The sequence below is a fragment of the Ranitomeya variabilis genome, chromosome 2, assembly GCF_051348905.1.
Source record: "Ranitomeya variabilis isolate aRanVar5 chromosome 2, aRanVar5.hap1, whole genome shotgun sequence".
NCBI lineage: Eukaryota > Metazoa > Chordata > Amphibia > Anura > Dendrobatidae > Ranitomeya > Ranitomeya variabilis.
Window position 1 is genome coordinate 100,483,604 of NC_135233.1, and position 18,173 is coordinate 100,501,776.

At 47.8% G+C, this 18,173-nt stretch overlaps 1 protein-coding gene across 2 annotated transcripts in view; it reads right to left on the reverse strand.

Moving 5' to 3' along the window:
- VRK2 (VRK serine/threonine kinase 2) overlaps positions 1 to 16,735 on the reverse strand; it is a 99,451-nt gene extending 82,716 nt beyond the window's left edge. For both annotated transcript variants that reach the window (XM_077282762.1, XM_077282760.1), the window contains exons 1-5: positions 16,398 to 16,735; positions 13,652 to 13,801; positions 13,139 to 13,194; positions 11,272 to 11,341; positions 4,987 to 5,071 (exon numbers count right to left, since the gene is read on the reverse strand). In XM_077282762.1, coding sequence (XP_077138877.1) covers positions 4,987 to 5,071; positions 11,272 to 11,341; positions 13,139 to 13,194; positions 13,652 to 13,778 — 338 coding nt within the window. In that variant the 5' untranslated portion in view covers positions 13,779 to 13,801; positions 16,398 to 16,735. The remainder of the gene's footprint in view (positions 1 to 4,986; positions 5,072 to 11,271; positions 11,342 to 13,138; positions 13,195 to 13,651; positions 13,802 to 16,397) is intronic.
- Between the last annotated feature and the right edge of the window lie 1,438 nt (positions 16,736 to 18,173).

The window sequence follows — 18,173 nt, forward strand, 5'->3', positions numbered from 1 at the left end:
ATCGGAGGCCGAGGGGCCCCGCCCACCAAATCGGAGGCCGAGGGTCCCCACCCACCAAATCGGAGGCCGAAGGTCCCCGCCCACCAAATCGGAGGACGAGGGGCCCCACCAACCAAATCGGAGGCCGAGGAGCCCCGCCCACCAAAAGTAAGTGCGGCCCCAAAAGTAAGTGCGCCCCCGGGTGCAAAAGTAAGTGCGCCCCCGGGTGCAAAAGTAAGTGCGCCTCCGGGTGCAAAAGTAAGTGCGCCCCCGGCCCCGGGTGCAAAAGTAAGCGCGCCCCCCAGTCCCATGTGTGAAAAGTGCTGCTGTAAAGCTGGTAGCGCTGTTCAAGCACCATGTATTTCCTTCAGGAAATGCCCATCTAATATATAATTGCCTAGAATACTACTTCCTGCAATTTGTGCCAACTTCCGTGGCTTTGTCCGGAGCTAATGTCCGGAGCTAATGTCCGGAGCTAATGTCCGGAGATAAGTGACGTCACCAGTGTCCTACACCCAGGCAGAGCACAGGGGCCCCAGGCAGCATATGGGGCCCCAGGCAGAGCACAGTGGTCCCAGGCAGAGCACAGGGGCCCCAGGCAGCATATGGGGCCCCAGGCAGAACATGGGGCCCCAGGCAGAGCACAGGGGCCCCAGGCAGAGCACAGGGGCCCCAGGCAGAGCACAGGGGCCCCAGGCAGAGCACAGGGGCCCCAGGCAGAGCACAGGGGCCACAGGCAGCATATGGGGCCCCAGGCAGAGCACAGTGGCCCCAGGCAGCATATGGGGCCCCAGGCAGAGCACAGTGGCCCCAGGCAGAGCACAGGGGCCCCAGGCAGCATATGGGGCCCCAGGCAGAGCACAGTGGTCCCAGGCAGAGCACAGGGGCCCCAGGCAGCATATGGGGCCCCAGGCAGAGCACAGGGGCCCCAGGCAGCATATGGGGCCCCAGGCAGAGCACAGCGATATTTTGGACCACTGTGCGGTGTTTCAGACCCCCTGTGTGATGTCTGGGGCCCTGTTCTTAAGTATATTAAAGATTAAAGTAACGTATATTAAAGTATATTATAGATCAAATTTGACACGTTTATGAGCACCATTGAGTGATATACTCAAGAATGACATAATTTTTCAACATTTTATGGTTTCAAACTGTAAACACTCAGTTTTTTTTACTTCAACCAGAAAACCTTAACGGTTCATAAAAAACTTGACTGTTCAGGATATGATAAAAGTCATAGTATTCTGAATCTTTAACTAATAAAGATACCTTTACATGGGGTGATTATTGGTTCCAGAGAGGCTTTCGGCCGATAATCGGACACATGGCTGGTGACAGGACAATATAATATAAACGTTCAAAGGTAAACACTGATAACATTAAAATCTAATATATAATTGCCTAGAATACTACTTCCGGCAATTTGTGCCAACTTCCGTGGCTTTGTCCGGAGATAATGTCCGGAGATAAGTGACGTCACCAGCGTCCTACACCCACTCAGGGTGGACAAAGATATATGCCTTCGTGGTGCGCGGCACTTTTCTGATTGGTTGCCGCCTGCCGCGAGCGACCAATCAGAAATGTGCCGTACTGTCAAAAATTGTCAAGAGCTGGTGAGTGCAGCCATTTTTTGTTCTTTCTTACTATTATTTATTAATTGTATTATTCTTACATTTGAATAAATAAAGTATATATGGATTCTAGACTCCCGATTCTTTAGAATCGGGCTGCCATCTAGTATATAATATATATATATATATATATATATATATATATATATATATATATATATATGTGTATGTGTGTATGTGTGTATGTGTGTATGTGTGTATGTGTGTATGTGTGTATATGTATATATATATATATATATATATATATATATATATATATATATATATATATATATATATATATATATATATATATATATATATATATATATATATATATATATATATATATATATATATAATATAACGCTGGGAGCGTCACTCTGTCCGAAGCCTTTATAGACTGCGCAAGCGCCGGCGCAGTCTGGACCCCACAGAGCGACGCTCCCAGGAGATCGCGGTATGCGTAAGCGCTGAACACACAGCGATCTCCAACAGAGAAACAGGGACGAGCCAGGAGGCGGAGGGTGAGTATACTTACCTGTCCCGTTCCACCGACGCCATTCCGGGCCATGAATATCCCCCTGCTCCCGGAATCGGCGCCTGCGCAGTCCGAGCTTTCCGGCGCCATTTTCTTGAAGACACACTGCAGTGTGTCTTCAAGAAAATGGCGCCGGAAAGCGCGGACTGCGCAGGCGCCGATTCCGGGAGCAGGGGGATATTCATGGCCCGGAATGGCGTCGGTGGAACGGGACAGGTAAGTATACTCACCCTCCGCAAGTAACAAATTGCTGTGCCATGAGGCTGTGGCACTTCATGCCACAGCTATTTGTTACTTACGCCACTTACGTCCACAGCCACCGCACCCACCACAGCCATGCACAGCCGCCGCACCCAGCACAGCCGCCGCACCGAGCACAGCCACGCACAGCCGCCCACAGCCACGCACAGCCGCCCACAGCCACGCACAGCCGCCCACAGCCGCCGCACCCAGTACAGCCGCCGCACCCAGCACAGCCACGCACAGCCACCCACAGCCGCCGCACCCAGCACAGCCACCGCACCCAGCACAGCCACGCACAGCCGCCGCACCCAGCACAGCCGCCTACAGCCACGCACAGCCGCTGCACCCAGCACAGCCACGCACAGCCGCCCACAGCCACGCACAGCCACCGCACCCAGCACAGCCGCCGCACCCAGCACAGCCGCCGCACCCAGCACAGCCGCCTACAGCCACGCACAGCCGCTGCACCCAGCACAGCCACGCACAGCCGCCCACAGCCACGCACAGCCACCGCACCCAGCACAGCCGCCGTACCCAGCACAGCCGCCGCACCCAGCACAGCCACGCACAGCCGCCCACAGCCACGCACAGCCGCCGCACCCAGCACAGCCGCCGCACCCAGCACAGCCACGCACAGCCGCCGCACCCAGCACAGCCGCCACACTCAGCACAGCCGTCCACAGCCGCCGCACCCAGCACAGCCACGCACAGCCGCCCACAGCAACACACAGCCGCCCACAGAAGCCGCACCCAGTACAGCCACCGCACCCAGCACAGCCACGCACAGCCGCCCACAGCCACACACAGCCGCCCACAGCAGCCGCACCCACCACAGCCACCGCACCCAGCACAGCCACGCACAGCCGCCGCACCCAGCACAGCCGCCGCACCGAGCACAGCCGCCGCACCCAGCACAGCCACGCACAGCCGCCCACAGCTACGCACAGCCGCCGCAGCCAGCACAGCCACCGCACCCAGCACAGCCGCCGCACCCAGCACAGCCACGCACAGCCGCCTACAGCCATGCACAGCCGCCGCACCCAGCACAGCCGCCGCACCCAGCACAGCCGCCGCACCCAGCACAGCCGCCCACAGCCGCCGCACCCAGCACAGCCACGCACAGCCGCGCCACATACAGCCGCCCGCACTCAGCACAGCCGCCCGCACTCAGCACAGCCACCGCACCCAGCACAGCCGCCCACAGCCACGCACAGCCGCCTACAGCCACGCACAGCCGCCCGCACCCAGCACAGCCGCCGCACCCAGCACAGCCGCCGCACCCAGCACAGCCGCCGCACCCAGCACAGCCACGCACAGCCACGCACAGCCGCCGCACCCAGCACAGCCACCGCACCCAGCACAGCCGTCCACAGCCGCCGCACCGAGCACAGCCACGCACAGCCGCCCACAGCCACGCACAGCCGCCTAGAGCCACGCACAGCCACCCACAGCCGCCGCACCCAGCACAGCCGCCGCACCCAGCACAGCCGCCGCCCACAGCCACACACAGCCGCCGCACCCAGCACAGCCACCCTCAGCTGCCCGCACCCAGCAGCGCCACGCACAGCCGCCCGCACTCAGCACAGCCGCCCGCACTCAGCACAGCCGCCCGCACTCAGCACAGCCGCCCGCACTCAGCACAGCCGCCCGCACTCAGCACAGCCGCCCGCACTCAGCACAGCCGCCCGCACTCAGCACAGCCGCCCGCACTCAGCACAGCCGCCCGCACTCAGCACAGCCGCCCGCACTCAGCACAGCCGCCCGCACTCAGCACAGCCGCCCGCAATGATGGGGGCGCAGGATGGAGCAGCACGTGATAGGATGGGGGCGCAGGATGGGAGCACATGACAGGATGGGGATGCAGGATGGAGCAGCACATGACAGGATGGGGCGCAGGATGGAGCAGCACATGACACGGTGGAGCAGCACATGACAGGATGGGGATGCAGGATGGAGCAGCACATGACACGGTGGAGCAGCGCATGACAGGATGGGGCGCAGGATGGAGCAGCACATGACACGGTGGAGCAGCACATGGCAGGATGGGGATGCAGGATGGAGCAGCACATGACAGGATGGGAGAGCAAGATGGGAGCAGCACATACCAGGATGGAGACCATATACCAATATAAATGCTCGCCACCCGGGCGTAGAACGGGTTCAATAGCTAGTGTGTGTATATATATATATATATATATATATATATATATATATATATATACACACACACACACACACACACACACACACACACACACACACACACACACACACACACACACACACACACACACATATTTTTTATTAATATTATTATTAATTTCCTATAGGAGCAGTTTTGTGCTCAAGGGCATTGAACATTTCCCTTTCTGGATATTGATGCAGGACGGGTGTATAAGATGCATCACTTGTATCCAGCTCAGGCGGGAGAAAAAAAAAAAAAACATGGCCAGACCTAACCAGCCCTGAGCATTACTTGGAGCTTGATACTTTGCGCAGTGACTAGCTGCAGTTTAACCCATTAGTATTATTAAATCCACAAGCCTCCATGAATATTACTAACCACAGATCCATTACAGAAATATCACTCAGACAGCTCTGCAACATGCTCACCTTGAATTATAATTTATTTCTCCGGTTCCCCAGTATCTGGGAATCCCTAAGTAGTCCAGTTTGTGACCATGAATCCATTTTTTAACTGAAATGAAAAGTTACAGAATAATGAAACAAAACACCCTACCTACATAGCATCAGGAACATATTCATTCCCCTCATCCTAAGTGTATGTAAGCTGGATAGTAATACTGTGTAAGGCTGGAGCCACACTAGCGATTTTACAAATCAGTCCGATTTTGTTCCTCTAAAGTGAGACGAGTGTAATGCAAGTGTCATGCAAGTACAATCCGATTTTTCACACCTAGCATCCGATTTACATCTGATTGCAATGCGATTCACTTATAAATCATTTTCAAAGGAAATATTCTTCAAAACAGTAAGATAGATAGATAGATGAAAAGCCGGCAATTCAGCAGCCGCATAACGTAAAATCACAGCAGGAGCTATATATATATATATATATATATATATATATATATATATATATATATATATATATATATATATATATATATATATATATATATATATATATATATATCAGGTATGTCAAGGCAGGTACCACTTTATTAGGGAATTACAAAATTCCCATAGTATCCGGGATTGACTCACTGACACAGAATAGTGGGGTGTACCTGGATAGGGTACTGAGACCTTTTTTCACATTGCTCCCATCTCACGTAAGGGACACGTCCCATCTATTACACAGGTCAACAAAAAAAATTTTTTTTTCTGGTGTCCAAAATATTTTAATGAATTTGGGGTATTTTTGGGGTGCTGATTCTGAATATGCTATCAGTTTTGCCAGATTGGCTCAAGTTTTTGAGATTTTTGGTATCTTATTTATAGCACTTGTTGGTAAATGCGACGCATCATCTCATTAATTTCTTTGGATTAGTACTTGAACTGAGCAGTTCTCAATATAGTTTTGTGTTAATTAGTGTTCTAAAAGTTTGTTTATAGCTTGATTTTTGCACTAACTTTATGTTGTTGTCTGTTTTCCAGTGAAAAGCATGAACTCATCAAGAAGAAGTTGTCTTAACGATCCAGACTCATTCTGTTACATTTGTGGTGAATACACACTGCCAAAACATAGAAGAAACATAACAGACTTCGTAAAAAAAAGTGTATTTTGCCTATTTTGGGGTTATGCTTGGGGACCAAGACAAGTTTTGGGCACCACACATAGTGTGCAAAGCATGTATCGAATTATTACGAAAATGGAGCAAAGGACAAAGAAAAAGCTTCAAATTTGGTGTTCCAATGGTGTGGAGAGAGCCAAAAAATCATCATGATGACTGTTATTTCTGTGCAGTGCAAGTGCAAGGATTCAATAAGCATAAGAAACGAAAATGGGAGTAACATGGAATCTGCAAGAAGGCCTGTCCCTCATTGTGAAGATGTGCCTGTACCTGTGTTTACCATAAATAACAGTCATCATGATGATTTTTTGGCTCTCTCCACACCATTGGAACACCAAATTTGAAGCTTTTTCTTTGTCCTTTGCTCCATTTTCGTAATAATTCGATACATGCTTTGCACACTATGTGTGGTGCCCAAAACTTGTCTTGGTCCCCAAGCATAACCCCAAAATAGGCAAAATACACTTTTTTTACGAAGTCTGTTATGTTTCTTCTATGTTTTGGCAGTGTGTATTCACCACAAATGTAACAGAATGAGTCTGGATCGTTAAGACAACTTCTTCTTGATGAGTTCATGCTTTTCACTGGAAAACAGACAACAACATAAAGTTAGTGCAAAAATCAAGCTATGAACAAACTTTTAGAACACTAATTAACACAAAACTATATTGAGAACTGCTCAGTTCAAGTACTAATCCAAAGAAATTAATGAGATGATGCGTCGCATTTACCAACAAGTGCTATAAATAAGATACCAAAAATATCAAAAACTTGAGCCAATCTGGCAAAACTGATGACATATTCAGAATCAGCACCCCAAAAATACCCTAAATTCGATGAAATATCTTTGGCACCAAAAATGCTGTTGACCAGTGTTATCTATGCTGGAGGGGATTACTTTGGGGAATGATACACTGATAGCGTCAATAGACGTAGAGGCGCTGTACAGTAGCATCCCACACGAGTATGGTAAGAAGGCTGTTATTCATTTCCTAAGGACAAGAGCGGTGGAATGTGATGAACATAATAATTTTGTCCTGAAACTGTTGTCGTTTGTCCTGACCCACAATTACTTCCTGTTTAGTGGGAAGTACTTCCACCAGCTCAGGGGTACAGTGATGGGGAGCCCTTGTGCCCCCACGTATGCTAATATCTTCCTGGGCTGGTGGGAGGAAACCCTCATTTTTGGAGATGAGGAAGCATGGTGGAGCCCGTTTATAAGTTTATGGGCCAGATATATCGATGATATTCTGATATTTTGGTCTGGCCCTGCAAGTGAATTCTGTAGATTTGTTGAGAGCATTAACATCAATATGATTGGCTTGAGATTTACATCCGAGTACCATGAGCACAGTATAAATTTTCAGGATTTGACTATTTCTAAATAGCAGGATGGAGGGATTGATAAATGTACTTTTCGGAAACCAACTGCGGCCAATAATTTACTAAGATGGACCAGTCATCACCCTGTACCTTTGAAAAGAGGAATACCGAAAGGGCAGTTCCTACGTATTAGGAGGAACTGCTCAGATGTGGGGGTGTTAAGAAAACAGGCGCAGGACCTATACGGTAGATTCAGGGCAAGAGGGTACCCAAAAAATGTGCTGGATGGTCCATTTACGGAGCCGTTAACAGCTAACAGACAGTCCCTCCTGGTAAAAAGGGACCGGGAGGAAACAGAAAAAATAGTTAGAATGATTGGTACATATGACGGACAGTCTGAAAGGGTGTTTCAGGTTTTTCGGAAGCACTGGGGGAATCCTGCTTGCAGACCCTAATTTAAATAATTTGGTATCCCCTAAACCAAGCATTACGTACAGGAGAGGGAGGACTATTGGGGACACTTTGGTCCACAGTCTGTATGAAAAACTCAAAAAGGAAGGTACATGGCTTGACAGAAAACCAAATGGTTTTTTCAAATGTGGGAACTGCTCTAGATGCGTAATGATGACACAATGTAAGACCTTTTGCAGCGCTGCGAATGGTAGAACGTACTATATCAGGGAGTTTGGGAACTGTAAATCCACCGGTGTGGTATACAAAGCCATGTGCACGTGCCCAAAAGATTACATCGGCAAGACAATTAGAGAACTAAGGGTAGGTGAGCACGTGGGTGATATAAAGAATAAAAGAGATACCCCGGTTGCCCGTCACATCAATGAAGTACATGGGGGTAACCTGAATGAAATCATCTTTAATATGGTGGAATTGATTAATGAATAGGATGAGTCTTTTAAAAGGACGAGCATTTACTATGTAATCTAATCCAGCGCTGATACGGTTAATTAAATGTGCTTCAATAAGTATATGCTCGGCATCGGAACCTAAACCTGGCATTTTGTATTGTTAGTTCGTCCGGGGACCTTTTTGAACCAGGCACACCAGAACTAGGAAATTAGCAGGTGGGTTTCAGTATCAAGCACCCATTACGTCGCAAGCAGACGGAGAAGAGATATCACTTCCGGTCTTGCGCATTAGACTGGAACACACGCTGCAGCATGGAACGCTATAGGGATCTGTATTAGATGGAGGTAATACTTCCGGACATGCGCAGTACCCTGGGACCCATGCCACAACAAGATAACCGCTTTGGACATGGCAAGTAAATAATTTATTACCCAGTTGTTTCTGCCATCACTGATTAGCGATGGCGCAGATTGGAGCAATTGTATTAACGGGGGTATATGACTCCGCCCGTTGTGGACCGCCTGCTATGCTATTCATCCATGGCATCTGGTATCTGGTGTATATGACGGGCCTCCTGATGAACTGCACCACGGGGAAACGCGCTGAGGCGCAGCATATCTGGATAAGTGCCATCCATCATTATTTCTATTAAGGACACATCCTATATTGATGACTGATGTTGTGGGCTCCATCTAAGGGCATAGTCTAGACTGACAGATGACATATACACTCACCGGCCACTTTATTAGGTACACCTGTCCAACTTCTTGTTAACACTTAATTTCTAATCAGCCAATCACATGGCGGCAACTCAGTGCATTTAGGCATGTAGACATGGTCAAGACAATCTCCTGCAGTTCAAACCGAGCATCAGTATGGGGAAGAAAGGTGATTTGAGTGCCTTTGAACGTGGCATGGTTGTTGGTGCCAGAAGGGCTGGTCTGAGTATTTCAGAAACTGCTGATCTACTGGGATTTTCACGTACAACCATCTCTAGGGTTTACAGAGAATGGTCCGAAAAAGAAAAAAAATCCAGTGAGCGGCAGTTCTGTGGGCGGAAATGCCTTGTTGATGCCAGAGGAGAATGGGCAGACTGGTTCGAGCTGATAGACAGGCAACAGTGACTCAAATCGCCACCCGTTACAACCAAGGTAGGCCTAAGAGCATCTCTGAACGCACAGTGCGTCGAACTTTGAGGCAGATGGGCTACAGCAGCAGAAGACCACACCGGGTACCACTCCTTTCAGCTAAGAACAGGAAACTGAGGCTACAATTTGTACAAGCTCATCGAAATTGGACAGTAGAAGATTGGAAAAACGTTGCTTGGTCTGATGAGTCTCGATTTCTGCTGCAACATTCGGATGGTAGGGTCAGAATTTGGCGTAAACAACATGAAAGCATGGATCCATCCTGCCTTGTATGGAGCATCTTTGGGATGTGCAGCCGACAAATCTGCGGCAACTGTGTGATGCCATCATGTCAATATGGACCAAAATCTCTGAGGAATGCTTCCAGCACCTTGTTGAATCTATGCCACGAAGAATTGAGGCAGTTCTGAAGGCAAAAGGGGGTCCAACCCGTTACTAGTATGGTGTACCTAATAAAGTGGCCGGTGAGTGTATTTAAGTCAGCTAGATGTTACATAGGATGTTATGATGTGTGATGTGGACACTTGTTTCTTCTGATATTGTTTGATGCTGAATGGGCATATATATGTGGCAAATCTGGTAGCATATCCACTGCAATTTAGCAGTAATTAGCAACCATCGTAGTGCAAGGGCTGGAACCCTGAGATAACTGCATTATTTGTTCGCTCCTGTCGTTTTTTTTGCTAATTTTGATTATATTGTGTTTTTTGAATTTTTTTGTGACCATTTTTTTGCTTTTCTTCATCTCTGTTCTAATATTATTGTTTCCCCACCTTTATAATAGTGTGAGAGAGGGCAGTGAGGGATAGTCCACTTTGAGTGGGGCGCCAAAAAATCGTTATTAAGGGTGCCAACCTCCACAGCAAGGCAGGTGACAGAGAAGGATATTGCAGGGTATGCGCTAGACCTTGGTCATTTTAGCTATTTTTGGCAGATCTTTTTTCTGCCGGGAGATCACTGGGGTGGTGTTATTTTTAAATATTGATAAATAAAATTTGTTTTAAGGGAATTCATGTTCACTAAAAGGAATTACAAAATATAAGACAGGTTGTCTAGGACTCTGCCAGATCCCTTACCTCCTCTGATATTGAGAACTTATCCTAATGACAGGCGTTTAATAACAATCTCACACCAATTGTTCAGCTATTAGGTCCCACGAGGGCGGTCAGGTCTGATGGGAGTCTCTGGTCCTGATCTGGTGCCTCCTGTCTTCTTGCGATCGCCGTCCTCCTACACAGCTTCATATGGATGACGCGTCCCATGTCATCCACACAGTGTCAACCATTGCGCAGGTTGTGGTGGGCACTGTAAAGCACTGCTCTGTGCATGCACCGCTGCTCTTTGGCCTTTTCCTGCACATGCACACTACAGTGCTTTACGCTGCCCTCAAAACAAAGAGAAATACGTCTGCGCTGGAGCGTGATGAGGGACACTGTGTGGATGACACAAGACGCATCACCCACACAGAGAAGGAGGACAGGGATCGCAAGAAGAGAGGAGGCTCCGGATCGAGACCAGTGACGCCCATTAGACCGAACTGCCCCTTGGTGAGTATAATAAAAGCTGTTTTTCTTGTCTTGCAGGCTGGATTGGGGGCATATATACTGCATAAAAGAACGCTGTTTATGAGAGCTTACAGGTGCTGGCCTTCCCTCATATGGGACAAACCTGGTGGCAGGGTCCCTTTAAGAGTTATTTGCAATCATGTTACGTGGAACAGTTATTAAAGTATGAAAGGAGAAAACAAGTAACACCCTCACAAATTATGTTGAGCAGCATATTATTACTTAGAACACGTTGCCTACCATCATCTTGTTTTGCTGCTCTTTGATAAAACTTTAATTCACAAAACAATGGCCCATTTTGGAAGTTTTCCTAGAAATAAAAAAAAAAAAAAAAATAAAAAAAAAAAAAACACGTTAGCTTAACATAGGGTTTCTGAAACTTTTTCTGGTCAAACCTGTATAGTAGCACTACCGCCCCAGCCCCACAAAGCAATTAGAACAATGCAGAGGAAACGGCAGCAGCATTGTCCTCCTGCCCATCCTCTCTGCACTGATGGTCCTGTTCACATTCCAACCCCTTCCCCCCCCACTGGCAGTGACATGGTTATAAGAATATGTAAATCCTATGGTCGGATGGTTGCCATGTAAAATGGATCATTGTTTACCCTGCATATATGTGGTGCTGAGCGCTTCCACCCACCGACATATGCATGGTGCCAGGCCACAACTGAGGAAAAGGGGAAAGGAACTTCTGGAAGGCTACTGGTAAAAAGAGGTTGGACAGAACACTAGGCTGCTTAGCAAGGTTCTGCAGTGATAAACAGTGTCTAGATTTGGTGGTTATCCAATATCCAGGAGTATATTTGTCTGGGTCGGCCTCCACCGTTTCGGGGCGTAATGGCGGCCAACTGTCACACCAGCGTCGCCAGCCGGCAGGTCGTCCTCAGCAAAACAAAAAGTTGTGAAAGGGAGGCAGGATCAGTCTGTCTCAATAAGGAGTGTCCAGACCTCAGGTGCAGTAGGAAGAAGAACTCGCTTTTACTGGAGCAGATGATGATGATGATGATGATTATGGCTCTCTAGTTATTCAGTACACCGAGCCAACAGCTCCTCTTGGTGTGAGGAACCCAGCTCTCTTCTGGCAATGGGTAGCAGCTCCTCACTCCCATGGCATCTAGCACTATAACTTCTCCTCTTAGCCTGGACCTTAGCATCCATGGCCCCTCAGGCTCAGCTCTCTTCCCACCGCTGACAACTAAGGATTATGTTAAGACTTCAATTGTCTGAAGCCTTCTGACAGTTGGGCACGTCTTGAACCGCGCAGGACATTATGTTCCAGGCAGCTGCACAGGTGCTTAGTAGCTCTCCTGTAGGGGCTGCTACCCACCAGACTTCACAATAGCCCTTACACTAATTACATCTGTGTGCAAAAATGGCTGATGAGCTGGCTTCTCACACCAGAGTTCACAGACATTTGTGACACCCGTCTCTGCAAGGTGACATGATATTTTAATATGGACCTAAGAAATAACTAGTTGCTAACTATCTGCCTCTTCTACCCAGCACAGATCTCTGTCGGCACAAAAACAGTCACAGACTGATTCTGCAGCTTCTGGTGAAATGTCAGCAGAGCAATAGCTTCTCTTCCTTGCTCTGTTAATAGGGCGTGACTGCCGACATCATGCTGATTGACAACCAGATATCCATCCGCTGCCTAGATACAGAAAACTGGTTGTCAATCAGCGTGACGTCGGTAGTCAGATCCCAGTGACAGCAGCCCAGAAGAAGAGCTGCTCTGTTGACATGGAGCAGATGAATCACCAGCAGGATCAGTCAGTAACCGTCCTGTGCCAGATAGAACAGGAAGCTAGTTGTCAAGTTGGGTTTTTTTTGCAGCCAAAAACTAATATAGTCCTGGATAACTCCTTTAAAAGGCATATCCAAACCATCCTCTATTACCCAGAACAAACAGCTTTCATGCTTTTCAAAAGGCTTCTTTCCTACCCTCGGATTTAGCAGAGCCCACTCATCTCAAAATTAAGGACATCCAACATGGAAACAGGTTATTCAAGGTGGACAACCCTTTTAATAATATAATTTGAAGGCAGGGGGAAGGGAGGGAAAAAAAAAACACACACACACACACACACACAAAATGCCTAATTACCACTTTAACGACATAGGCAGCCTCATCGGGAACGGTCACGTCACAATCTGAAAATGCTAACAAAAAAAAAAAACAAAGAAGAATGCAGTATGTAAATATATGGTGCGCCAAAGAAGAACACACTGCACCATTACACCGTACCCACCCTCCTATTTTCTCTGGTGTGGCAATGTCTATGACGGCATCATGGCAGGCTGCATATGGCCCCCCGGCCACAAATTTTAGTATCAAACAACAAATGTACAAGACTTTACAGGAGCAAACTAGGAATCTGTTGCGATCCCCATACGATTGACCTGGGGTTTACATTGGGGGCAATGTGTCCATTCCTAAGAGCCATGGTCCTTCGGGACGTACACTGCACCCTGACGGGGGGCCTCTATAGGATGGTGGGCATCAATGCGTGCTATTACAGGTATTTAGGAGACATGTGCCAATATCCACTCAGTTCCTTCCCGCTCCATATCCCGACTGCTCGTATTGGGTAATATTGGCAAATTAACACATTATTACCTGAATATATTAAGCCGAATCCCCCTTGGCCGAGCTTTCTGCCCAGCCTCCATGACTTTTTGCATGTGTCTGCTATGATGAGACCCTCCGGCAGAGGAGCAGGTAGTTTGCTTCTTCTTATCGGCATTTTTTTTTTTTATTCTTGAAAACCTTAAAGGAGAAATAATTGTCAAGAAGAAATAACAGGCGTCAATACAAACATTTCCACTCACCGATAACTATCAGAAATAGGAAAGCCCCTTGTATTCCCTCCTAGTACAGAACGCAGGAGCAGCTCCCCGTCCTCCTATTATGTGGAATATTTCAATAACAGCACATTTATACAAAGGGTCTTCAAGGGCCGAGTTCATTTTCTTTCTCCATCTAATCCGCCCGCTGTAAAACTACTTTGCTGAAATAATATCGTTTTCTACAAAGAGCTGAACTCTAAAACCAGGGCTAGAAAGGGACGTCAATGGCCGGGCTGATAGGATTGTGTTCCTCGAGTCGTACTCCAGACCGGTAAAAGTGGCGCGGTCGGATCCACACAAGATTAAATTCTGATCTCAGCTGAATCTCGGCTGCGGTAAAATGTCACCGCGACTCCCAAAAGTCGCATTGAACAGCAACTTGGCGGCCACATTGGTACACAGCATGCCCATCATCGGGACGGTCTAACTTTGGAAGCGTTACATGTCAGTAAAGCTGTGACTGGCGGTGGTCCGGAGTCTGGAACCCACCCCACACAATATAGCAGCGGCTGTAGCCTTTCTGCGGCAAGGGCAACATCTGTAAGGAGTTTGTAAGTTCTCCCCGTGTTACGGTGGGTTCCCTCCGGGTGCATCCCAAAGACATAGCAGGAGGGAAATTAGACTGTGAGCCCCAATGGGGTCAGTGATGATGTCTGTAACGCCGTAGGATGTCGCTATAGAAGCGACTACAATAAATCATTACATTTACGAGCCCCCACACCCCAGAAGAGAGAATGTATACCTCCAACAAAAAGCCCACAAGGCATCTCACGGCTTTCATTGGCCATCAAGCCCCGGGTAAGCACTCCGCTAGCTGCTGCTTGGCAATAGTAGGGGTCACTCACAGGAGGAATTTGTCATTCCCTTTGTTGCTAGGGAAGACGCGTGATCCCCAATATCTCATTGTCCCTTAGTTACACAGGAAGGATCACCTCTTAATAAATTTGATGAAACGCCGAGCTGACAAAGATGACCACTATAGCTCCTGGCAATTGTGGCTGGGAATTATAGTACATCTGACAGGCCCTCTCCAGCTAAGCCCCTCTTACTTGTTTAGGAAGGAACATTGAAGAAAGAGCTGCTCATTTTTAGCTCCATAATTGGCATTCAGGCCTTCATCAATTTCTGCTTGGCTACAGTGGAGTCACCCATCTCACCGCAGTGCCACCATCACACCGGTCATAGCAATGTCCTCCTTCATTTACTACAGGAGCCCCTGGAGGAAGCAGCTCTGCACGTTCTTTCCCTCAGGCGTCATAGCGGGGTCTCACCTTTATACCACTCATCACATCAGGGTCTTTCCTCCTGCTCTCCAGAAGCCACAGCAGAGACAACCATCATGGCCAGGTCGTGTCCCTAGGATTCCGCCAACAGTCACCAACGCGCACCCCTCAAAAGTGAAAACATGCCCCCTTTCTCCAATATTTCAAACCTGCCCTTTTCTATTCAGAGCAATGATTGCCCCCTGTCCTGCCGTAGTCTTAGCAGAGGATCCCCACCACTGGTAGTCACATGGCCTCCTGCTTTCACCCTACAGATGCCACCAACAGAGGTCTCCCCTCCAACAGTGACATTTCCCCCAGAATTCCCCGAGGAGCAGAGAAGTCAGGAGTGGTTGCAGAGGTCTACCTTGTTCCAATACAGCTCCTCCGGGCTCAGGACTCAAGTCTGCAGTCTCTCTATGTGGCTCCAGAATGCCAAATCGTGACCCGCTGGCACGTGGGGGGGGGGGGGGCGCACTGGCACGGTGACTTCTGAGGACGACTGGACTCGCCCGCCTTTTGCTCAGTAGGAGAGTAGAGAAGCGTCAGATGAATCTGGCCAGACGTGACCACAGATACCCACATCCCACACATGCGGCCCCGTGGGAACCCACCCGCAGCGGGGAGTCGTGACAGTGCGCACCCATCACACTGTCACAAGTCATCAGTCTACAGTCACACAGAAAGACTGCAGACTTTTGTCTCGAGTCTAGACAGCCCCTGTAAGACCGTGTTCACACGTTGTGGAAAGTTACTCATAGGGATAGGATTCAAAACCCACTACCCAGTCTGAAGGTGTTACATAGCACTGAATAGGAAGAAATGGCGGTGAAAATCCACACATCGTCCACACTGCAGACATGGAAGTCGCATTTTAGTGTGTGTTTTTTTTTCTTTCAACCGCTGCAATGTATTAATTGGCTATGGAAAAACCCATTTATTGCAAAGTAGATTGCTGCACATATTGGTGAAGAGAAAAAACTGCAAAGTGTGTAGTGAGCCCTATAGAGAGCACAGAGCCCTGCCCGCAACCCCAATAGTCACAGCAGGGGCTCTATGTGCGCCCTCTGCTGGCCGAAAGCTGCATGTTACACGTGATATACCGCACTCTACAGGCAGCTCCCGGTCCTACACCAACCTCACGCAGCTGCCTGGCAGGGCCGTATGACAGCGCGGATGGAGCCGCCGTACAACCTCCCTGCACACACTGGTCCTCAGACTTCCGACCACCACGGTGGGAGCGTCACTACTTACACCGGAGTCTTCCTCCCTCTCAGTCCCGCGCTCTCCGCCGAGGATGATGCAGCAGCTCCGGGACACACAAGTGTAACTTTTAGTAAAGCGTCTCTCAAATTGGGGGAACTCCACTGTCACGTGACCGCTGTCAGGCACCATCAGCAAAGAGCCGTATCCTGCACACAGGACATAGGCAGCGTCTGCAAAGTGCTGCGCTCGGCGGGCGGGGAAACCTCAGGCGGGGAAGAGAAGCCTAGTTCTGAGAAATGAAAGTGAGGAGAAAATGAAAGTGAGGAGAGAAAGTGAGGAGCTTCTAAGGCTGTGTGAAGGGAGCAGTACTAGTAAAGACTTAAGGCAAAACAAGACAACCCAGTGACATTTAAATGCAAGTAGTGGGGTTACTAAGCAGTACCCCACCATAATGCAAATATTTTGAACTCCATTATACAATTCAAAAATAGGAGAAAAACCAGAGTAGGCAATAATAAAGGTAAAAAAAATGTAGAAATTTTATTAGAATACAAGCTTAACCCCTTCACCCCCAAGGGTGGTTTGCACGTTATGGACCGGGCCAATTTTTACAATTCTGACCACTGTCCCTTTATGAGGTTATAACTCTGGAACGCTTCAACGGATCTTGGCGATTCTGACACTGTTTTCTCGCGACATATTGTACTTCATGATAGTGGTAAAATTTCTTCGATATAAATTGCGTTTATTTGTGAAAAAAACGAATATTTGGCGAAAATTTTGAAAATTTCGCAATTTTCCAACTTTTAATTTTTATGCCCTTAAATCACAGACATATGTCACGCAAAATACTTAATAAGTAACATTTCCCACATGTCTACTTTACATCAGCACCATTTTGGAACCAAAATTTTTTTTTGTTAGGGAGTTATAAGGGTTAAAAGTTGACCAGCAATTTCTCATTTTTACAACACCATTTTTTTTTAGGGACCACATCTCATTTGAAGTCATTTTGAGGGGTCTATATGATAGAAAATACCCAAGTGTGACACCATTCTAAAAACTGCACCCCTCAAGGTGCTCAAAACCACATTCAAAAAGTTTATTAACCCTTCAGGTGTTTCACAGGAATTTTTGGAATGTTTAAATAAAAATGAACATTTAACTTTTTTTCACACAAAATTTACTTCAGCTCCAATTTGTTTTATTTTACCAAGGGTAACAGGAAAAAATGAACCCCAAAAGATATTATACAATTTGTTCTGAGTACGCCGATACTCCATATGTAGGGGTAAACCACTGTTTGGGCGCATGACAGAGCTCGGAAGCGAAGGAGCGCCATTTGACTTTTCAATGCAAAATTGACTGGAATTGAGATGGGACGCCATGTTGCGTTTGGAGAGCCACTGATGTGCCTAAACATTAAAACCCCCCACAAGTGACACCATTTTGGAAAGTAGACCCCCTAAGGAACTTATCTAGATGTGTGGTGAGCACTTTGACCCACCAAGTGCTTCACAGAAGTTTATAATGCAGAACCGTAAAAATAAAAAATCATATTTTTTCACAAAAATGATCTTTTCGCCCCCAATTTTTTATTTTCCCAAGGGTAAGAGAAGAAATTGGACCCCAAAAGTTGTTGTACAATTTGTCCTGAGTATGCTGATACCCCATATGTGGGGGTAAACCACTGTTTGGGCGCATGGGAGAGCTCGGAAGGGAAGGAGCGCCGTTTGACTTTTCACTGCAAAATTGACAGGAATTGAGATGGGACGCCATGTTGCGTTTGGAGAGCCACTGATGTGCCTAAACATTGAAACCCCC